General features: G+C 47.5%; 6 protein-coding genes across 6 annotated transcripts; 3 read left to right on the plus strand and 3 right to left on the minus strand.

Moving 5' to 3' along the window:
• Positions 1 to 344: 344 nt before the first annotated feature.
• Positions 345 to 2,293, plus strand: F4822DRAFT_424710 (PLP-dependent transferase; the record flags this gene model as incomplete). Its single annotated transcript, XM_051460194.1, has 4 exons — positions 345 to 638; positions 712 to 748; positions 807 to 1,954; positions 2,036 to 2,293. 4 exons carry the CDS (start codon positions 345 to 347, stop codon positions 2,291 to 2,293), a joined length of 1,737 nt encoding a protein of 578 aa, XP_051320007.1.
• Positions 2,294 to 3,256: 963 nt separating this feature from the next.
• Positions 3,257 to 6,546, minus strand: F4822DRAFT_42302 (uncharacterized protein). The gene is made up of 4 exons (XM_051459934.1): positions 6,272 to 6,546; positions 5,888 to 6,093; positions 3,497 to 5,818; positions 3,257 to 3,441 (listed from the first exon to the last, which is right to left on the minus strand). Exons 1-4 carry the CDS (start codon positions 6,324 to 6,326, stop codon positions 3,301 to 3,303), a joined length of 2,724 nt encoding a protein of 907 aa, XP_051320008.1. The 5' UTR covers positions 6,327 to 6,546; the 3' UTR covers positions 3,257 to 3,300.
• Positions 6,547 to 7,382: 836 nt separating this feature from the next.
• Positions 7,383 to 8,777, plus strand: F4822DRAFT_387614 (ATP synthase F1 gamma). The gene is made up of 3 exons (XM_051456815.1): positions 7,383 to 7,580; positions 7,723 to 8,443; positions 8,509 to 8,777. Exons 1-3 carry the CDS (start codon positions 7,522 to 7,524, stop codon positions 8,635 to 8,637), a joined length of 909 nt encoding a protein of 302 aa, XP_051320009.1. The 5' UTR covers positions 7,383 to 7,521; the 3' UTR covers positions 8,638 to 8,777.
• A 332-nt stretch (positions 8,778 to 9,109) lies between these two features.
• Positions 9,110 to 13,220, minus strand: F4822DRAFT_387615 (flavin-containing amine oxidoreductase-domain containing protein). Its single transcript, XM_051456816.1, has 2 exons — positions 12,630 to 13,220; positions 9,110 to 12,534 (listed from the first exon to the last, which is right to left on the minus strand). Exons 1-2 carry the CDS (start codon positions 12,923 to 12,925, stop codon positions 9,552 to 9,554), a joined length of 3,279 nt encoding a protein of 1,092 aa, XP_051320010.1. The 5' UTR covers positions 12,926 to 13,220; the 3' UTR covers positions 9,110 to 9,551.
• A 918-nt stretch (positions 13,221 to 14,138) lies between these two features.
• Positions 14,139 to 18,019, minus strand: F4822DRAFT_435911 (small conjugating protein ligase-like protein; the record flags this gene model as incomplete). The annotated part of the gene is made up of 7 exons (XM_051462253.1): positions 14,139 to 14,263; positions 14,342 to 15,946; positions 16,161 to 16,356; positions 16,424 to 16,525; positions 17,421 to 17,683; positions 17,747 to 17,897; positions 17,975 to 18,019. 7 exons carry the CDS (start codon positions 18,017 to 18,019, stop codon positions 14,139 to 14,141), a joined length of 2,487 nt encoding a protein of 828 aa, XP_051320011.1.
• A 2,831-nt stretch (positions 18,020 to 20,850) lies between these two features.
• On the plus strand, positions 20,851 to 22,247 carry F4822DRAFT_424716 (calcium/calmodulin-dependent protein kinase 1; the record flags this gene model as incomplete). The annotated part of the gene is made up of 4 exons (XM_051460195.1): positions 20,851 to 21,102; positions 21,170 to 21,326; positions 21,389 to 21,774; positions 21,828 to 22,247. 4 exons carry the CDS (start codon positions 20,851 to 20,853, stop codon positions 22,245 to 22,247), a joined length of 1,215 nt encoding a protein of 404 aa, XP_051320012.1.
• Between the last annotated feature and the right edge of the window lie 694 nt (positions 22,248 to 22,941).

Here is a 22,941-nt window from a genome sequence, read left to right on the forward strand (position 1 = left end):
TATCGAGCCGAAGCGTAGTATGTAATGGATCGAGTGTAATTGGCGAATTAAGATAGGAGGTTAGCTTCGGGCCGGCTACAATCGGCCGGGGGATCCACCATCGTTCCCCACGTTATCGCACCGAAGCCCGTGACACGCCCAACACAAACAAAGGGAAGGTACAGGATTGTACATTGTCTGAAGTGTAACTTAGAATTAAGCTAACCTTACCTTATACAAGAACTTTCGGCATTTCTTTCCCCTTTGTTTTAAATAGACTTCTAGACCCGGCTATGATTTTTAGAATGAAACCTACGTATAGTCCTGTACTATTATTACATGTAAAATTAAAGGGTGGAAATACAATGGCAAAGCTTAGTGGAACACCTTATCGCTCCCTCTCGTCGATATCACTTCCTCGTCCGATCCGGCGTGTTATACCCGGAGTTGCCTCCGCGAAGCATTCGTTTTCTACTAGCTCCCCACGACGCCAGCCTTCCAATGTAGGCAATGCAGGGTTAGCAGAGGAAGATGTGGTTATCGGTCCTCAGGCCAATGAACCGTTAACCATCGAAGGTATCAAAGCAAGGAGGGCAAAGGCGGGAAAGTTGGTTGCTCCTACGGCCTCTTATTCGGATAGTGATATGTTCAAGTCATCTGTATAACAACCCCTCTCCCGTCTCACCCTTGTTCCGTAACAATTGTGTCACTAATGTATGTCATGTATACTAGCAAGCATACGATAAGCCGAAAGCAAGACGGTGGGATCGTAAGTCAACTTACCGCAGCTCCCTTTAATCACGTGCCTTCTATCTAACACCCAATAGACCTCTTAAGCCAAGAATCACTCGCTCGAGAAGCCTGCGTGCTCAAACAAGCAGCTAAACATCTAAAGAAACCCGGACTAATCTCTCTCGGCGGTGGTCTCCCCTCCGCCGAGAACTTCCCCTTCGATGGCCTCAGTATGCGTGTCCCCTCGCCGCCAAATTTCAGCACGGTCGAGGAGCAGGACATATCAATGGGGAAGTACGATGTAGCACGTAACCAGAACGGTGGTGTGCACGATCTCTCAATCGCCTTGAATTATGGACAGTCCATCGGATCAGCGCAGCTACTCCGGTGGACGACTGAACACACGGAACTCGCACATCGCCCACCTTACGCAGATTGGCGATGCGCCCTAACAGTTGGCAGCACGGGTGCTCTCGAGCAGGCTATTCGCATGTTCTGCGACCGTGCTCGAGGCGACGCGATTCTCACCGAGGAGTACAGCTTCTCAACTGCACTTGAAACAGCAGCTCCCCTGGGAATCAAAGTATTTGGCATACATATGGATGCGCAAGGATTGTTGCCCGAGAGTATGGATGAGATATTATCGAATTGGGACGAAGCAAGTAGGGGTGCCAGGAAACCGACAGTCCTATACACAGTGCCGTCGGGGCAAAATCCGACAGGGGCGACGCAGGGCGTGCAGCGGAGGAGGGATATATACGAAGTGTGCCAGAAACATGACGTTTTTATCTTTGAGGACGAGCCGTATTACTTTTTGCAGATGCAGCCATACACCAGCGGCCCAGAAGAAACTTCACCGACACCCCCCGCAACCGTGGAAGAATTCCTCGGAGGTCTAATACCCAGCATCCTAAGCATAGATACAGACGGGCGGGTACTTCGAATGGACTCATTCAGCAAAGTCCTCGTGCCCGGATCCCGATTAGGTTGGATCACAGCCAGCGAACAGGTAGTCGAGCGATATATCCGACACGCCGAAGTCTGCAGCCAGGGGCCCAGCGGATTGTCGCAGATCCTCGTGTATAAACTAGTCGACGAGACGTGGGGCCACGACGGCTTCCTGCAGTGGCTTATGCACCTACGTCTCGAGTACACCAGGCGGCGAAATACCATCCTAGCTGCCTGCGAGAAGTACCTGCCGCGGGACCTAGTAAGCTGGGTTCCGCCGGCTGCCGGCATGTTTGTAAGTTTTATCTCTTTTCATTTCTATCCACTCCCTTTCCCTTTCCCGCCGTGTTGCAAAATTGATCTAATAAACTCCCAGCTCTGGCTAGAAGTCGACCACACGCAACACCCGCAAGCCTCCACCCGCTCCATCCTCGAGATCGAAGAGGACATCTTCAAATCCTGCATCGACAAGGGCGTCCTCGCCATCCGCGGGTCTTGGTTCCGTGCGGAACAGGACTTGCCGCCTAGCGGACTGTTCTTTCGCACCACCTTCGCTGCTGCCTCTGAGGACGACATGGCGCGTGCCATCGAGCGTTTTGGCGAGGCTGTGCGCGAGAGCTTTTTTTCTTCTTGAGTCTGTCCTCCTTACTCAAAAATGTTTGGTTGGCAACACACCGCATTTTACGACTTACCGATTTAGTTATCCCATTGGATATTCACATTACACTATTCACCCACTTTACTATTCACAGCCTACTCGGATCATCTATCCAAGCCCACAGAGCCTTGGAGTTACTTAGCATAGCATGCTCCTTTCCTTTTTCCCCCTTTAAACTTCAGGTCCTTAGAAAACGGTACAACCGGGTCTTCACCCGAGCCTTACTTACTTGGAGGGTACCACACATAAATAATGGCGCATTCGGAGTGGCGATATCGAATTTAGCGTAGATCGAATCAGATTGGATTGAATTGATTATAGTGATACCGAATAATGACTCATGTGGCTTATGTGCAACGAAGGAGAACCTTATCTGCCTACTAAACCGGCATATCTTGTCATGAATCGGGCGTGGGCAGGTGGGTTACTGAAGAAAAAAAAAAAGAAGGAAAATTCTCACATGCGTCAAGTACTGTTGTACGACATAATTGCCTCAGCGCTAGTAAGACTACCGGTCCAATCAATAGGGGCGAAGGCCAAGCTACATTTCTAGGTACTTATCTCTATTTATTGGGTATGCGTACTTCACGAGAGTGAACTACTCTAAGATGGAAGGGAAATTTAGTGAATGCTTTCGTGTTTGTTTGTTTGTTGTTTGTCTGCCTAAGGACGTCGCTATCTCTAAGGTAGAAAACAAAACAAGGCAACGCATACTCAAACAGCCCCCCGGTAAAAATGCACCGCGCCATGCTGAATACCTGGCCCATCCGATCATGCTCATCGATCGTGGCTGGTCATGCCGTTTTTTTCGTGTCCGCTTCCGAAAGCCTTGCGCTACTCCATCCGCCCCCCCCATTCTTAAACACCCGACGAATTTTGTCCGTCTATCTCTCTAGTAATCAAATGTGATTAGTGAGATGTGTTTATGTTATTACAATTGATACAGTTGATGCGTAAATCATGTGTAAATAATGGGTATTTCTTTAGAACTCCCAATGGTCATCGTCCTCTACGGACTTGATGGCCCAATTGAACTTCTCACGCAGCGTCTTAGAGAAAAATTTCTCGATGGGTACGTCAAACTTCTTGGAAAAGACGACGGTGAGACGGGGGTCAATGTAATTCTAGATATCGAGTTAGTCTATGCAAGCAAATAAGTGATTCTGAATTAGAACTTACGATTTTTGACGTGCCAAGAGCAACTTCCTTGTTGCCATCACGGTCGGCGGCTTGGAGCTCTAGAGTTCTAATGCGCTCTTCGATCTTCTGGATGTTGCCTTCAATCTTTTCAACGGTAGGACCTCTTCCTTCGGCCTCGACCTTCTTGGTCTTATTTTCCTTCTTGAACTTCTTAGCGAGTTCATCCGCGGCCTCCATACGCTCCTTGAGCTCTTTATCAGGCATAGGCTTCTTGCCTTCCTCCTGGAGCTTCTGGTTGTCTTTCTCGAATTTCTTTTGAATCTTCGTCCGTTGTTCTTCGACGAGGAAGGCCTGATGCTCTTGGATCCATGCATCGTCAAGGTCTGAGTCTAGTTCAAAGAATGCAGCACCCTTTCGCTTCTTTTGTTTCGGATCAACATCTAGAAGCATCTGCTTGTTACGCCATTTCTGATACTTCAAGCCCTTAATGCGATCTCCAAGCTTCTCCATTTGCGCTTCGTGACTAGCACCAACGGTTCGCTTATGGTTACAGAGAATAGCGACCTCGCGATTGCAGTCGTTGTATAATTTGATCTTCTCTGCCATAGTTGTGTTCTTGTGGACCGATAAATCTCTAAGTAGATTCGACATTGTGTACGAAGCGTTGTAGGTACGGAAGACCTTTGCGGTCAATCCTTGCATGTATGAGGAAAGATGCTTATTCAACTGGGTGGTGGTAAGACGGTCAAAAATGTCGTCACCGTCCTTCTTCGGGGGCTTCTTGAAGACCCGCAGGTTCTTGAAAACTTGCCTATCAACCAAAACTTCGTCGTAGAATCGAATACTGTCTTTACCCAAAAAGTCGAAGATAACAGTATTAGGCTCCCGAAGGGTAACGTGTTCAAATTTAAGTGAGCAGCAACCAACGGTCTCAGCTTCATTCTCTGTGTCCTTCTCGTTACCAGCTCTGAGGGCGAACTTGTCAATCAGGTATACGGCCGTGGCTCGCTGACGATCGGCCATAGATTCCGCCTTCAAATCCTTGGTGTAGTCCTTACGGATCTTGGCGATGTACTTCTTGAGCTCTCGAGCCTTCTCGAACTTCTTGAAGTCGCTTTGACCCTTGACGGCACTTGTTGCACCAAGCATAACGTATTTGTACGAACCGTTGATGTTCTCTTGCCACATCGCTAGCCATGTCGCTTTATTGTCGTGTTGGATAGCCTTCCACTTGTGGCCTGACGGGGGAGCTGGGACCTTCGCGTCTTTGCCGATGTTGATGGTGATTTGCTCAGGTAGGACTCGCTTCTTGACTTTACCGGTCTTCGGGTGCTCGCCACGACCACGGAATAGTCCGGGAGGTTCGACTCGGAAGTTGCCTACCTTCTCTTTGCGACCGTCCCATTTGCAGTACATGTACGGGGCCTCGACCTTGTCCTTCTCCGCCTTTTCGGCTTTCTTTTCAGCAGCTGGCCTCGCCTTCTTGGCCTCATTCTTGGCGTGGTAGTATTCAAAAATAGGCTTGAAGTCTAACTTGGCAAACTCCTTGATGTTGACCTTGTTACCGCTGCGGTCCGTTGCGCCACCCGTCTTGTCGAGTATCTCCTTGAAGTCCTGGAAGAAATTCTTTTGGAAAACAGGGTTCTCGACGTTGTGAGTTGAATTGAGCATTGAACCAAAGAAACTAGCAACTTCCTCGGCCTCGATATGGAGATTGACCGGAGTACCGTCGTAGATGAGCTTGACATTCTTGGGAAGGGTTTCATATTCCGGGGGGAAGAGAACACCATTGTGCTCAAGAGTGGTCCATTTGATGCTGTCGTCTTCTTTCTTGGGCGCGTCCCACCAGCGGTACTCTGCCTCCTCGTCATCCTCTTCGCCTGGTTCTTGACTAATTTCTTTAGCTTTCTTAGCGGGAGCCTTCTTGGCGGGAGTGGCCTTCTCGGCCTTCGCGTTGCCCTTCGTGGGAGCGATCTTTGGTTTCTTGCGAATAGGCAAGTCGGAATCGGACTCTTCTTTCTTGACACCATTTGCCTTGCCCTTTCCGTTGACACCGTTTGCTGTTCGCTTCTTGCCCTTGGCGCCTGATAGAGGGACATCGTCATCCGACTCGTCCTTGACAACCTTCTTCGGAGTAGGCTTCTTGGCTTTGGCCTCGTTCGCACGGATAGCCTTAGCATCTTTCTCAGCATTCTTCTCGATGGCCTTTCTCTTAGAAGCAAGTTTGGCGTTTAGTGGTTGATCATCGTCGGAGTCCTCGGCTACAGCGGTTTCTTCGGCAGCAGGCGGGAGTCTGGACTTTCTCTTGCTAAGAACCTCATCATCAGAGTCATCAGTCTCGACTTTCCTTTGACGCTTCGCCTAATTTGTGGGTTAGTATTGGGATTCCGACTCGTTTCATTACTGGGGGGGGGTTGATCGTAAACGTACCAATCGATTATCTTCGGAATCTGAGTTGTCCTTGTAATTCACATTACCAGTAGAAGATCGCGACTTTCGCTTTCCGTTGCCGTTAACGCGCGGAGATCCGTCATCGCCCACCGGTCCATTACGAATAGACATGGGAGCAGGCTTAGGCTTGGTGGCGCGACGATCCATGGCTTTGTCTTCGGTTTTCGAGATTTGAGAAGCTGAGACTAACATTGACATGTCAGTTATTACAAGTAACGCCGAAGGCAGAAAGAAAAAATAGGAGTAAGCAGGTTTAGGTCTGTTGGTTGTATGGGGAAGGAGGATAAGAGGTTGGAAAACGAAAAGAATAACATTGAAAAAAAAAAAGGCGAAATGAAAAACGGGAAATTATGAGTAACTTACGTTGGCCGTTAGTACGAGCCAAAGGCATGTCGTCATCAGAATAATCGGAAGACATTGTGAGCGCGTTGAAGTGGTGAGGTCGAGTGAGTGTCGGCTTTCGAGGATTCGGAAGGAAATCCAATATTCGGTAGGTACTAAGTGTAAGTGTAAGTGTATTATTGAAACGGGAAAGATGCGAGAGAGGAAAGCGCAAAAGATAAGATGGAGTGAGAATTTTCGTTGTTTAGTAAAGAAGGAAGGGTGGATTACACCGTAGTGCACCACCCTGATCTATGAATTAGAAGGGACTGACAGTCAGTAGGAGTAACCCAAGAGGAGAGAAGGTGAGATTGGGAAGGGGGAAAAGTCAGAGAGAAAGAGTCGACGAGCGTGAGGACTTGGAAAAGAAGGCTTCATTGGAAGTCTAGCCCGTTAGCCACAGCAGAGTCCGCTGGGGATCCTATTGGTTGTTAATTGTCCTGAAGAGTGGAGACAGGACAGGTAGGGGGGGATGGGATTAGGTGGAATTGGGGATCGGTAGACTGGTAGTAGACTTGTGGGTAGGAAGAATCCAAAGAAGAACGTCCAAGAATGCCCAGTGTTGTTCGTTGTGTAGCGTACTTCGTACACCTCCCCCTGGTCTGTGAGCTACGTGTAAGTGTATGGAGGCAGGGAGGCTAATGTAATGTTTATGTAGAATGGAAGAGAGAAAAAAATTGTTAGTGACCCCAGTAGAATAGTTAGACGGCAAAGAACAGCGTTTCTTACCTTGTCCGAAACGGTTTAGCGCAAATAATGCATGCAAGAACATGTTGATTAGATAATTGGTACGAACCCGGTGGATCAGTCCGAATAATGTCGCGGTTTTTTATTGTATGTAGGCGTTAATAGGTATGTACGTGTACAAACTTCCTACCCTGGTCGGCAGCGTGCATAGGCCACCTGCGCGTTCACGGTTTAGGTGAAGAACAAGGGAGGCACTGTACCGGTACCAACGATAGATTAGATTACCTAAGAAGGTGTGAAAGGTTAAAAATTACCTAAATAGGTAAGGTTTGACCGATAATTATCCGGGACGGAAAGCTGGACCTTGTGAGGGTACGAAGTTGGAAACGTCCAGGTTTTAGTGTGGGAAAGAAGATTGAAGGAAGAACAATTGAATCTCATCAATCAAACTAATTTGATCCGAGTCACCAATTGATTGCGCATCCCATCGCGGTCAATTTGTACTAAGGCTCAGGATAAGACTCACCCTTTTAACTTCTCTCAATATGCTTTCAAGGGCAGCAAGACCCGCTCTGAGAGCTGGGGCTGCGGCTATTCCTGCTCGGTATGTCGGATCTATTCCTGTGGAGGGAGGTGTCATGAGGCAATTCGCAGAACCACGTCTATGTTACTCTCCAACACATTGATCGTGTATGAAAGAAGCAGTGTCGCGAATAAAGGTTTACTAATGAATTGAATTGTTATAGCACCGCCAACAATGGAGCAGCAGCCGGCTATGCTACCCTCCGAGAAATCGAGGGCCGACTAAAGTCCATTAAGAACATCGAGAAGATCACGAACACAATGAAGATCGTCGCTTCCACCAAGCTTACCCGCGCCCAACGAGCCATGAACGACTCCCGAAAGTACGGTCAGACCTCCAACGAAGTCTTCGAATCCGCCGAGACCAAGCCCCTCGAAGGTGAGGGTAAGAAGACTCTCTACGTCGTCTGCAGCTCCGACAAGGGTCTTTGCGGTGGTGTTCACTCCGGTCTCTCTCGTTACATGCGCCGAAACCTAGGACCCAACCACCAGCCTGCCGACCTCGTCCTCATCGGTGAGAAGTCAAGGGCCCAGCTAAGTCGTACCAATGCCAAGGACATCGTCCTTAGCTTCGCCGGTGTTGGAAAGGATATCCCGACCTTCGCCGACGCCCAGGCTATCGCCGACCAAATCAGCCAGCTCCCCGGCGATTACTCCGACATCAAGATCGTCCACAACAAGTTCATCAACGCCACCAGCTACGAACCCATCGTCGTCGAGGCTTTCTCCGAGGAGGCTATCGCCAACTCACCCAACTTCTCCGCTTTCGAGGTCGATGAGGAGCTCCTCTCTAACCTACGGGAATACGCTCTTGCTAACTCTCTCTACTGGGCCCTGGCTGAAGGCCACGCCTGTGAGATCTCTGCCCGACAACAGGCTATGGATGTAAGTTTTAGACGTCTCACTCTTACATCATATTTTCAAAAAAATGTCGCTGACGAGTTTAATAGAACGCCTCCAAGAACGCCGGTGAGATGATCAACAAGTACCAGATTCTTTTCAACCGTACCCGTCAAGCCGTCATTACGGGAGAACTGGTCGAAATTATTACCGGTGCCACCGCCTCGGAGGATATGTAAAGTGGTTGATAGATAGAAAAATTAGATGGGGTGTGGTGAATAATCCAATCGCATCTTCCCTTTGTATCAAAGTACCCTAAGCAAAACCTCGGCGTTGCTGCCTTGGATGTACCAATTCCTCAATAAATTAGTTACTCAGACCTGCTTGAATCTTTGACTATCTATGCCATTATGCCAGATAATTAGCAACCTAGCATAGGACTCCCGCCATGTAATCCATCAGCAAGAACTATGCGAGCCTGAGTCATTTCTCTATGTTTGATGAGTATATCTACGATGCTTTCAATGGTAAACATTGCGCATATGAGTCAAACTTAGCTGGCTAAGCCGATTCATAATATATTTGTTGCCAATGGTCCCCCAAAATAACCTTCTCACCTCCCAAGCGGCTTCAACATACAGGGCCCTAGCTTTACACTTACCTAGGTAGACTATCAAATCACCAGAACACCACCATAACAAGACTACAGCATTAATTAACTTTATATGTATTTTCGCTTTTTCAGCCCAGCCCATCTCCGCGAGGAGCATCTAGCCAGGCACCTAACTGATATTTAACTCTTCGCCGTAACGAAGCAAAAAAAGCAGATAAGCAAAGAACCCATGCTACACCACCACAACGCCCCCCTTTCTCACCCTATGACTATGTACTTGTGATGCAAAGACCCCTTCCATACGCCTAGATGAATATGATGATGAACCCCCATCCTTCCTATACGTTTCGGTGCCAGAAACGAGGAAAAACAAAACAAAAATAATAGATCTAAAAAAGCGCCTTGTGAAGCTTTTGTACACCACCTTCTTTCCTTGCAACCGGTGTATCCTCTTTGGTGATGACTTCCATATCGTATGCTCTGATTCAAGAGCATGAAACTTCAAGGCTGATGCAAGATTACCGCGCCGATGCTGTAGTCTCACGAGCCCAAGTCGACATCACTCCCCTCACTCTCAGCATAATTGCTGACCTTCGCGCGCCGCCTCTCGCGTCCACTCTCACTAGCAGGACTTCCCTCATCATCTTTAAGCACGGGTTTATGCTCCTTCTCATACTCCGCTCTGATCTCAGCATTCCGGCGATCCCACTCCTTAACTTTATCTTCCCAAGCTTTGACCGCTTCGTTGAACCTTTGCTTCATTTCAGCGACCTGCTCTTCGTAGGGCTTTCGCTCCTCGGGAGTGGCTTCTTTCCACATCTTACTAGTCATGACTCGAACCTCATTCGGCGACGGCTTGCCCTTATTCGGTCGTCGACCTTCTTCGCAACGCTTACGCGCTGTCTCGAAGAACTTCTTGCTGTATAGCATATAAGCGTTCGCGACAACCTTCTGAGGCCTCCAGGGTCGCTCGCCGATTTGCGCTACGACATGTTGAGTAGCAGCAATTTCATAAGCATCTACGCGAACTAGTTTAGTAGATTTTGGAGACGGCGGTAACGAGCCGTCACTGGGCTCTTTGCGTTTCAATGGTTGTTGCGTCAATGACTGTTGCAAAGGGGAACTCAAGTCCTTGGGCAACACTAGCGGAGTAGGGACCTCAATGGGTCCGAGCATGGCATTCATGACCTCCGAAGCTGCCCGTAGGCCGGTTAAGTAAGCGCCGTGCACCGTAGCAGGGTGCGTCTCAGTAGTGTGTTCACCGGCGAAAAATAGGTTGCCGACAGACTTTGCCATTTCCTGGTAGTCATCCGGACGCATAGAAGGTCCAGCAGAAGAATAAGAGCCTCGTGCAAACCTATCAGAACCCCAGCGTGTGACGATAGACTGGACTGGTTGTGGGACTTTATCCCCATACACGCTACGAAGAACTTCGGTGGCCTCGGCAACAAGTTCATCATTCTTAGTATGCTCAGTATCAAAGCCAGCATCACCAGCCATGAGACCGATGAGGACGGGGATGCCGCTTGTATTTGATACGTTAAACCATTGGAAGCAGCGACCACGTTGGGAGGCATACTCGGTCTGCTTGAGATTATGACGAGAGTTTGGTGTACGAAGACAACCAAAGATATCTCTACTGGTGTCCCAGAAGGCCTCTGAGTAGACAAGAATGATCTTGTTCAAGATGCCATAACCTAGACGACCAATAGCATCCTTCTTTGAAGACGGTAAAGGTGGATTGAATTCGACATTGCCGTGTTTCAAAACTCCAAGAGGTATGGTCGAAACGACGTGGTCCGCTTCAATGATAGAGCCGTCCTCACATTCAACAGATGCAGCGCCTAACCCTTCAGGGTCATAAGATATCTTCTTGACGGCAGCCTTCTTTCGGAGGTCTAATCGCGAGGGTGTATTTGCTAGACCCCAAGGAACAGTTTGGTAACCACCGACCACCATAGTGTGTTTACCCTCCCACTCGTTGCCGGCATCAATATCCCAGCCTCCAATACTGAGTTGGTTGTAATTCGTAGCGTTGCTATACTCAAGATTGGCTATGTGCCAATTCATGAGTCTAAAATCTTGAGGAGTAAGGTCGACGATGTTCTTGTACTGCGTAATTGCTTCATCCATGACAGAGCCAAGGGTAGCGTTAGGAGCCTTGGCTGCTGCGTCTAGGTCTAAGTCGTGATCTTCGGACACTCCATCTTTAAGCGCCCAACCCATCAAGCGCGCTTTATAGGCGGCCCTTAATGCAGCTGGGGTGCCTGGTTCGACATGTGTCCTACCGGTCGCACGGTCCGTAGAGACGGGGACGAGACTTACTTCTGGGCCTAGGCTCTGCTGCGAAACCGGCGGTGCCTGAGGAAGGGCAGCCGCAGCTTCTTCAACCTGAGCAATTGACTTCTGACCGTCAGACGAACTATCTCGGCCCTCATCCATCAGGTCTCTGTTGCCTTCGATGAGCTTGGATGGTGGGTTCTTAAACTTGTAGTCGCTCACTCGTTCGAGGCAATCATTGTAGAGCTTCTCGACGAGACGGTCTCGCACCTCGTCGACAGCCTTACCGTTTGAATCGTAAAGTGTAGTTTCTGATCGCAAAGCGTAGTATGGCAAACCCATCTGCCCTCTGACTAGAACGTTCAATGGGTTGCCTCGTTCAAACCCAGTGATGATCATGCCACCGCATTCAACACTGTGCCGACGACCTTTAAATCCGATCAGATGCTGACTTTGGCTGTCGTCAAGAGCACGTGAGTACACGCGACCGCCGACACGATTTCGGCCCTCGAGGACAATTACCCGGGGAGCCTCCTCTCCTGATTCTTGGAATTGTTCAGCGTATTGCCGAGATAGGTTCTCTAATTGCCTCGCGCAACCAAGTCCGGCCATGCCAGCGCCGATGACGACAATGGTCTTCCCCTTCTTACTCGGGTTTGCCTTTTTCGGTTGGTCTTTGGATGGAAGTTCCAGACAACCGAAATTGATATGTCCAGAACGGACGAGCCAGTCGTAGCATACATTAGCGGTGTCAAACCAACGGGGGTCTTTCGCGCATCCGATAGCCTCCTTGTGAGAGACGCCGACTCGAGGGTTGTTCAACCATAGCCGTAAAATGCCGTTTCGGATGTTCAGATAAGTGGTCACCTGAAAGTGGCTCAGGTGATGTCGCAACATCAAGTACTCGTCCTGATGTAAAGCGTAAGGGTTTAGTTTAGAGGACTCGGCCGCGGCTATGCATTGGTTGGCATAGTCGTACGGAGCGACATCTGTCGGAATAGATATTCGCGGTCGGGTGTGGAACGTTCGTCTTTTTGTCCCGGAAATAGGATTACTGTAGATTGGGAATGCTTCTGATCTGTCTACATCAATCGGTGTCGTCGCTTTACTTGAGGCCAACGACGTCGAAGGGAGTGATGTCAAGTCTGAGGGGTCTGAGACGGCAGATTCTGGGGACTCGAGTGAACTCCCGTGAGCTCCATGGAGCGTTGAGGTGTTCATCGCTGATTGATCTCGATGAGACCTAAAATCTTGTTTAGGAGATGATAATATAAAATTAAATAATATCTAGTTTAAGGGGGGAAATAATCATTTCGGGATATCACATGAGATACTTACATGGTAGAATCATCCTCTCGTGATACGGAGGTAGGCGCCGTGTTGCCCGCGCGAATGTCCATATCGTCAATTCGAACGACAATTTCTGATTCCGTTCTGGGAGTTTCTCTTGTAGATGGTTCGGCGTTGGTTTGTGAAGTGCACGATTCCGCGAGTAGGGCCGCGGGTCGAGTCTTAGTACTATCCGTCGAAGAAGCCAATATTGATAGATGACGATCCAATTCCTCCAAATCCATTAAAGGTCCTGATCCAATACAATTGCCCTCCTCCAACAAGGTCTCCTGAGCACTTCTCATAGCTGGCAAACTCAGGAACCTAGGCGGTGGCTAAAGGTGTTGCCCATGCATCGATATATGGGTATGAGAGATGTCGTCTAGAATTCGTGTGTGGGAGAGCTTGGTTGAGATTCCCATTGAATTGTTAGGTATCTCTTGAATAGGTAGGTAATTATTACTGAAAGGTCACTGTGACCGTTGTAAGTCGACGGCAATATGGGGATCGGACTCTAGGGAGTCTTGTTAGTCGATATATCTTTCATACATGGAATCGCCTCATCCGATTTGGGGGGGATCTATCAAAAGCAGATGGGTACCGAGGATCGAATGATCATGCACAGTGGATAATAAGCTGGAACGGCACGGTATTGTACATACCTTTATGAAATGCAGATTGCGGATCTCGACTATGTAACTCCAAACTCGGTCCTTCGTCTTGCTTTACAAAATTAAGTGGGACAGACTTGATTAGGTATCTATTGAAGGATTGTATTAAGGAATTGAACTGACAACGACGGAGCGTTGTAATTAGTTGGTAGATAGTTTTTCTTCACACAAGAGGTTGGGAAGGTTTGCGGTTCTAGTTATCCCAAATCTGTTCTCGAGGGGCAGGGTGAGATTGATACGGGAAGGGAAATATTGAGACGTAAGAGGGTTAGAGACCAGGAAAAAAAAAAGATACTTCCTCAAATCCGCATTTAACACTGTCCTCTCCCATATTTTATTCAGTGTCTGATGTACCTAAAGAAGCTCCCTAATTGTTCCGCTTAGGGTATCCACTTCACTTTTTAGAAGGGTTTCTGGGAAAAGCGGGAACTCCGTACTCCCCGCCGCTAAGGCACGTGATAGTCTAATTAAGATAACCTTACAGTGTCCGCTGCCCGTCATATCTGTACGCAATCCAATCCATTGCTTCTCCAGTATAACGAATACCCATCTTCATAGCCATAAGATATCCAATTTTCGTTTCGCATCCGGAATCCTAAGAAGCCCATAATCAATAGGATAAGCTTCACAAGTTCATATTGTGTTTAATTCATATTTTGCTAATGTCCCCTCGGCATAGACTTTTAAAAAATCATTGTTACCGGGCATATCGTCACGGCCGTACTCATTGAAGGCCAACATTTATATATACAACTTCGAGACCAACACGCCAATACATATAAACGAATATCAAATACATCAATTGTGATTCCTCTGGGTATATTCTGTATTGGAAATAGATATGCGACTAGGTGGCGGATGGCGCGGCGGGCTTTGGCGCCTCCTTCGCAAATGATTTCTTCTCCACTGCAGCATCCATCATCTTGTTCCCGCTAATGATCGAAGTCGTGCAGATGACAATATTCCTTCGAGCTATACGGATATTATGTCAGTTCGTCTGAAAAAAAAGGAGAAACATGGAAAGATAGGGAATATAGACTGGGCACTGACCTTCTTCCTTCTTTGCGATGAATCGGAGCGCCGCGATTTCGGTAAAAGTAATTCCCCCGACGAAAACAACAAACACCGTTTTCTTGTCACCCCCTCCAGACAATAGAGCTCGGGCCTTGACCGCTTTGTCTTCACCCTTTTGTAGTTCGTCGAACGTCTGGCCTCGTGCATGTTTCACAGCCTCGTCGAAGCCTCGCCACCCTTGTGCGCCGCTCCCTGCCGCTGAGCCTGCGCCAGCCGCTCCGTTACCACGTGTAATAGAGAGAAGATATTGTTTCTGTAGTATACACTGCACGAGCCGTATAGAGAGCGGCGCATAGCCACTATAAACGTACGCGATATCGTTCGGATCGTGCTCATTTACTTCGTCAACAATCAGGCGGAGTTGCTTGCGTAGGTAGGTATAATTAGTCTTAGTCCCTGTCGCGCTCCCTGAACCTGGCATGGGAATCATGTTCGCCATAGGTGAAGTACGGGATAAGAATAGCTGTAGCTTTTCTAAATTGTGGAGAGTTAGGAGATGTTGGTAGCCGTAGCCTTCCAATATTAAGCGTCTGAATTGGTCGAAATCTTTCGACTTAATGCCGCCGGAAATGCATGAGTATGTGCAGAGTAGCCTCAGTATTTCCCGCAACGGCACATCCCTCGCTATTAATTCTTCAATTGCATCGAATTGTGAGCTCGGATCAGCACCAGCAGCAAGATTTTGTTGGACCTCCAGCATGCGACTGAATTGGTCTGTTCGGGTATGCTTCATAATGTCCTCAGCAAGCCCGGTGTGGATTTTGAGACTCTGATGCTCGGTTTGGTAGCCGGGCAATTTCTTCACGAAATCTTTGAGCTCCGCAGTCGTCTTGGAGGTATGTCGGCTATCGTAGTCACTTTGTAATCTCCGCGCAACCTTGTTGAGAAGTGTACCAACAATCGCGAAATTCGCATCACGTAGACCGTCGTAGAGCTTATCTGAAGAATCTAGTTGGATTTTACGTTTTCTCGAAGCCGCGCTAGCTACCGGTGTTGACGTTGTACTTTGGGATGCGGGTTGTGGCGGAGCTCCCACAACGGTAGAATCGATATCGGCTTGGTTATTTTGAATTCCCCAGAGTTCATCAATCAAGCCTTCATATGTTAGTTGAGTGAGTAAAGGTGTAACAAAGTCGACTTCGCGATCGATTATAACGACGCTCTCTATCGTATTGCTTGGGGTGAGTCCAGATCTGGTAGTCTCATTTGCGTCTTCACCAGCCAGTATCTCTTGTCGCATTCTAGTAAGTAATTCCGCTACACGCTTCGCGTTATCGCCCTTGCCAATCACACGTGGAAAAAGACCATGTTTCGATTGAATACCCATCAAAGCTTTCGCTATTAAAAATGTCGGCGTCGTATCTTTAAATAAAAATAGATCTTGGAAAGAGTTGTCGAGCTCCAGGGATAAAACATCTCGCTCTAGGGGAAAGAAATACAGCGGAAGCTCTGCTATATTTACATCACCTAGTACACCGGCTTCCTCTAAAAGCTTGTCGGACACAACGGTACGGCGGGGTACCCAGAAAACGTGGAATTCGTGACCGGTCTGGCTTTCGCGTTGTAATCGCTTGATCTGCTCTATACTATACGTTAGCATGCCACGATGACGTCTCATGCGAATTGCCATCCGAAAGAGACAATAAATGACCAGCTTATGAATTCTTCATCTCGGGCAATATTGACTGATGACATAAATTGGAATAATGAATCCGTGACGCCTACTAAAAGGCCTAGAATTTTTTCATGGGTGGGACACTAGAGAGTGAGAGCGATGGTAAGAGGGGTGACAGACCTGCTATGGACTGAGCATGGCGGGCACACTCTCCCCGAGCCATGAACACAACATTGCGTTGGCTCGTATCGGCATTGCCGTTTTCTAGCAGAAAGAATTTATCCACACCATAATCTTGCAACGTTGACACCTTGGCTATTACACCAATTGGGCCAGCTAAGCTGCGTTCGATAACGAGGTTCTTCTTCCCGCGAACCTACGTTGTCTTGTTAATCCCGACTGTCCAGACAGGATGGGCAGAGATCCAAGGCAGCCTTACTTACGCCTTCGAGAAGATAGAGAAGATCCTTCCGAGCCTTATCTCTAATCTGTTCGGCATCGAACCCCGCGTGAGGAGCCATTATGAGCTCTTCACGGGGGTGATGCTTTTGAGGGAAAAGAGACGGTGTGTGGAAGGTTGACGGGGTTGTATGAGCTTCGGAACTTGGTTAGTGAATTGTAAATGAGCTTTGGGGTAGCTTCTAGGCGAACTCAAAGCCGAAAGCTAGACGGGTCCATAGGGTGGGCTTATCGTTGAACCCACCTATCCCATTTTCGGTTAGCCCCGCGGCTGGAGGATGTGTTCTGCGGAATAGCACAGACGCGACGTCACAGCTCCGCTCTAAAAAGTACATAAACTTATCGTAACTTATCACAACTTATCGATTTGAGGTTTGCGAAAGACTGTGTAGGAGTTAGTCAATAGCCACTGTTGTTAATGGAGGACGTATACATATAAATTCAGTGATATGATATATCCAACAAACTTGAACATGAATATTACCAACATGTTATCCAGGAGTTATGATCGAAACATCTAAGTACTTACCTGGTCGCAAAAGAACGTTGGTACGTTATATACGAGGAATAGTTCATCCAGTGGTTAAGTAACGGTAGCACCCAACGATCATATTCACCCCTTAAGAATGTTGCCCAAGAAAATGGATATTAACGCGATCATGGCTGCAAGAGATCGCCCTAGAATAACGAAATTTGCTCCTGGTAAATGACCTAATCTGATGATTGTGTATGACCTATCCTCGCAATGCCCGTCAGCTCTGCGCTGTTGCTGTCAACTGGAAAGAACTCCGCCACCCATTGATGAACCTCTCGCACCATTAGGTGTTCAACTCCAGTTTTTTCCTCACAAATCTAGCCCAAGTAACGACCATGCAAATAGAACACGAGATGAAATCAAGTCTCAGCGCAATGTCAAGTTCGAATCCGCCCGTAATAGCAATATTGAGAAATGCAAGATCGCCAGAATCGATGCTTCTATACGGTATTATCGTGATAATAGAAGTCAATGTCTCTCGGTCGTAGACGGTTGCCGCGCACAAAGTCTTCGTCACCAGGCGGTCGCTCATTCCTGGTGTTTCCCGTCAACATGCTTTGGATACTCATACACACACTTTCAACATTCTGGACAGGACTCCATCCTTGCGTCCCGAGCAGGTCGAGGCATATGATCCCATTCGAATAGATATGAGGATGCATAGGTATTGGCCGGTCTTCTAGCTTTACGAAGGTAACTTCGGGAGGTTCTGACACGGATGTATTAGTTGATTATTATTTTCAGCTGGCCGAATAGTGGGGAGAGCGCATACCGATGGGATAAGCATTGCCAAATTTGAATTTTAGACGGTAAGTCTGGCCCGCGTAGATAGGATTCTGGTCGAGGACTTGGATGTCGAGGAACCATTCTTCCAAGTTGTCCGCGGTGACTAGGGCAATGCCAGGTGGGAGGCTATTCGAGATCTAAGAATCCATGTATAATTAGCATTCCCATGTTGCGCAAAGTCTTGAACATGTCAAAACGCGAAAGTTAGTTGTACCTTAGCTAGCTCCTTTGTCAATCTTTTAGGACCTAAGTTGGCCATTTTGAATCAAGTTGATCGAGCGCGCGCTCGCGAAAAGCTTTGCAAGTGGATTGTATTGACTATGTATGTTGGTTTTTTTGATTCTTAGAAGATTCGAACGGCGTCGCAATTTCGGTTTTCCTTGATTAACTGATTCGAGTGTGTCGTTTGATTATACATGTGTTTAATTCCGATAATCTTCGAAGTCTGAATAAATATAAAACAAAGTTAGTAAGTTGGGCGGGTGAGGAGTGACTATGCCACAGTATGAAATGTCTCTTCTAGGTGGGTTAAGTTTGACGAAGGATGAATCTAGAAGAGCTTTAGGTACCTACGTCTAAGTAGTTGTTGTCGATCGCCCGAGTCAAATTGGGTTAGCATGTCAAGTCTGTGCTACCTGGGCTCTTTCCAAGGTCGAAGACGTTTAGACGCGAGGAAAGAAGCGGAATAACTGATCTGTTTAAGTTGTGACCACAAAGGAAGGAGTAGGAATGGAAGTCCCCAAGGGCCCAAAAAGAGAGTTGCCCCGCAAAGTCAACAAAGCTACCTCAAGTGCTGAGGGGAAGATGCCGTAGTAGCACCGCCCAACTTATAGGTGACGTTGGTACCTACCTCTTATAACAACATTGATTGAAATCCCAGCTATCGATAAAAATTTACAGGTGATGCTGCCTTCCCGTTACCTAGCGTATAAGGGTAAAGTACCTCCTTGTCAATGCGACGGCAGTGATGGTTTGCAGAAGGAACGAACATCTGCAACCCCCAGATTCCATTCTCCAAGCAATTTTGGGTTTACAACCCGCGATGCAATATGATAAATCTTTATTAATTAATTTCGCTTGATTCGCCAACTCTCGTTCCAATATCATATTTTCATATTTTCATATTTCCCTACATATAGGTACCATTGTCTGCTTAGTACATTTATCAGTATGACACAACATTTGAAGTTACATCCTGTCGCATGTGATACTTCACATTCAGTATTGTTCTCTTCAAAAAAGACTAGATACTCGAACGAGCCATCTAGAACTCACCCCATTTATATATTCTGAGCAAAGCAGACAAGAACAGGTTGGCTCATTCTATATCTAGACTCTTTCCTTCGAAGCACATTAACATCAGACAACAGTAAACGAACAATGTTGGAAACAGACTCAGAACCGACAATTGCTCAGCCACGGATCTTGCTTCGCGAGGCAACCCAACACGCAGGGTCAGTTTATGTATAGTGGGAGGAGCCGACATGCCGGATTCCGGACATGGTGCAAAATAGGCTAGTTGGCGAGGTACCTTAGATGGCACTAATCACCTAAGAGTCATCCTCGGCGTACAATTCGTTAGCTTGCTGGCAATGAATTATCGGGCTGCTCCAGTATTGCGGCTGAGCTGCCACCCTAATGATGGATTCTGGATGAGCAATACATTGATGTATTGACGGATTGGCGGTGCGTAAGCTTGCCTCCCTTTTGGACAGGTTCAAGCATACTCGGTACACTGCATTTATACCGTGTTCATAACCCCACCCGGCAGGGCAAGGTACCCGACAAGGCTTTTTTGTTCAGTTCGTCACATCACACACATAAGGTAAGGTAGACAGACAGGCAGGAAGGAAGGGGGGGTGTTACCTCACAACTCAGCCTGGCCAAACCCAACGATGGCGATGTTTATGTTCCAATGTTTATTGGCACCTAGGTATTACGTATAAGATGATGAATTGTAGGTGATTATATCTTCTTTTCGTTTGCTGCCTGCACTTTCGTTTTTGCAAGTTATACAACGATCTTAAAAATATTTGATATTTAGAATCGATACCTAGGTACTTGGACAACAACTAACAGACGAAGCAAATACCCACTTCTATCATTTATTCAATACTAAGGCCCCTCACTCCAGTTTTTTAAGGGTCGATCGAAATTCAGCTGCTCCTACCCTAATATTAACATTTGAAGAGGAGAGGGGTCCATTTCGGAGGGGCTACCTAACATCCACGCATCCATCCACGCCTACCAACCTTACGTACCTACTCCATAGTACGTACGTGTTATATGTACATACGACGGTTAGGTAGGTACATTTCAACCAGTCAAACCAGTTAAACTCCAACTATTACGTCGAATCCCGCGTTATCTTAGCATCTTTTACCACCTTTAACACCCTAGCAACCCCCCCCCCCTAGCAAATCCACCCTGCAATTGGAGAGACCGTACCGTCCTGTACCTATTTTCGTATTCTCCAAGCCCAATACGGCCAACCCATCCCTCAATCTACTCTTACACTCCTACCTACATACCTACGAGACACAAGACCTACAGGAATACATCAATACCTAACTTACCTTAAAGGTCCCTATTGAGCGAAGAGCTGAAGCCTCGTCCCCTCGTCCCCCCCTTAAGCCTTTAAGGAACCCAAAACTTTCATTTCTTGTTTTATTGGGTATCTTTCCAGCCTTCTCTTCTTCTTCCTCTACCAGTATTCTTTCTTTCAATTCTACCAAATCTATCAATCGTTACTCCGCGACCTCTGCCAACCCTGGCAAAAAAACCGCACACGACCAACCCGCTAAGCCCCTCACAATTCATCATTCCCTCTATTATCAGTTCTACCCCACGTCGCGATGAGTTGTGAGTTATCCAACCCACCTACCCTTTCAACTCCCCGACCCAATAACCCAACTCGTGCTTTTTCTTTATTTTCTTTATCCCGAGGGAAAGCAGCCAAGCTGTTATCTCGCTTGTCCACAGTTAATGCCAATTCGCTGCGAGCCTCAATTCCCAGGTTGAATTGTCGAACGTAACACGCCCTTTTAGTCTCCACCATTGTACTAACTCACCATTTGTTTAGTCAACGCCATGTTTAGCAGCCTTCGGGGCCAACCCGAGAGCTACGAAAAGAAAGCGAAGTATAGATTTGGTCGAACCCTAGGCGCGGGCACATATGGTATCGTGCGCGAAGCAGACAGTCCTATCGGCAAGGTTGCTATTAAGATCATCCTCAAGAAAAATGTCAAAGGAAACGAGAGAATGGTCTGGGACGAGTTGGATATGCTTCAACGCCTAAAGCATCCTCATATTGTACGATTCGTGGATTGGTTTGAATCAAGAGTATGTCCTCTTCAGTAGGCTCTTTGCGAATGCCCAAGCCAACTTAAGCTAATATGATCATTTGCAGGACAAATGGTACATTGTCACCGAGCTCGCTACAGGCGGTGAACTTTTCGATCGTATTTGCGAGCAGGGCAAATTCACAGAAAAGGATGCTTCGCAAACTATTAAACAAGTCCTTGATGCAGTCGACTACCTTCATAATAGAAATGTAGTCCACCGAGGTAGGTAGTCAAGATATTTCCATCGGCAGTCGTTAGACAACAAACTGACCACCGGCGACCAGATCTTAAGCCCGAGAACCTTCTATATCTCAGCAAAGCGCCCGATTCCGACTTGGTCTTGGCCGACTTCGGCATTGCGAAGATGCTTGACACCAAGGACGAGGTTCTCACTACAATGGCGGGGTCTTTCGGTTACGCAGCGCCAGAAGTCATGTTGAAGAAAGGACACGGAAAACCCGTGGATATGTGGTCTTTGGGTGTCATTACTTACACTCTTCTCTGCGGTTACTCTCCTTTCCGCTCCGAGAATCTGCAAGATTTGATCGACGAGTGCAGCAACGGAAGGGTAGTCTTCCACGAGCGATATTGGAGGGATGTCAGTGATGATGCGAAAGATTTTATCATGCACCTCCTACAGTCCGACCCAGATGATAGGTGGACTAGTCAGGTATGTAATGCCAAGGGTATAACCAAGCCGCGCCATTGCTAATATTTCCACAGCAAGCTCTCAAGCACCCCTGGCTCAGCGGCGAGAATGCCTCCGACCACAACTTGTTGCCAGAGATCAAGGCCTACATGGCCAAGGCGCGACTACGCCGTGGTGTCGAGATGGTCAAACTAGCCAACCGAATCGAGGCGCTCAAGATCCAAGAAGACGACCCGGAGAACCCCGATTTCCCCGCCGACCCTGTAGCCGCGGCTGGTAACGCCCAACCTGCCGCAGGTAAATCCACATCACCCAAGGCAGAAGCCTCCGGCGAAGGCGGTGGTAAGGGCAGACTCTCACGCGCAGTGAAGGGCGCTATTTTCCGGGAAGTGGTGTTAGCCAAGGTCCGTGAGATGAAGGAGCAAGAGCAGACGCTAAAGGTTAAGGAAGAAGTAGAGAAAGAGGCTAGGCGGAAGAGCTTCCACGAGAATTAAGAGGAAGAGAATTATAGAGCGCGGGAATTAGATACCCCTTCCTTTCCATTCCTGGAAATAGGAAGAAAGATATCAATTGGGTTCGGGTTCGGCATAAAATCGTTGTTTTTCTTTTTTCTTCTTATCGTGACTAAGTGAGTCGCGATATTACTGCATAGCAAGGTTGACAAGATAGGCAGAGAGGGAGGAGACTTTGAAGATCTTCGAGGGAGAGAAGGTCAAAGCACCACGGTTTCGCGTGTGCGCTTATCTCGTTGTTTTACTTGATATCCGTTTGCGCTTGATTTAGGCTCGTCGAGCTATCTTTACGTTATTTAAAGTCTCCCATTTCCGTGTGTAGCTAGTGAGCTTTATTATAGCTACTGGGTTACTACTAGGGCGTTAAGGGATATATGATATGTATTATCAATTTTCGAGGTATCAAGATAGATACGTTCGTCTCCTGACATGTGAATTCAACATTGAGAGTATCTACCCTGCGTGCCAATTAGTTACAATAATTCGCCATGTCCTGCCACACCTTGTCCAATCTCTAAGATACGATATATCTTGACAGTGTCAAATTATATAGCTAGCTATATTTAATACTATATACTAAGACTAAGTACGTACGGAAACGTAAATCATTAAGTCCTCATCCTCCCCTTTTCCCTCTCCCTCTTTTCATCCCGACCGAGCGCTCTAGTAGGGATGA

Source organism: Hypoxylon trugodes (genome assembly GCF_022578975.1).
Source record: "Hypoxylon trugodes strain CBS 135444 unplaced genomic scaffold F4822scaffold_1, whole genome shotgun sequence".
Taxonomy (NCBI): domain Eukaryota; kingdom Fungi; phylum Ascomycota; class Sordariomycetes; order Xylariales; family Hypoxylaceae; genus Hypoxylon; species Hypoxylon trugodes.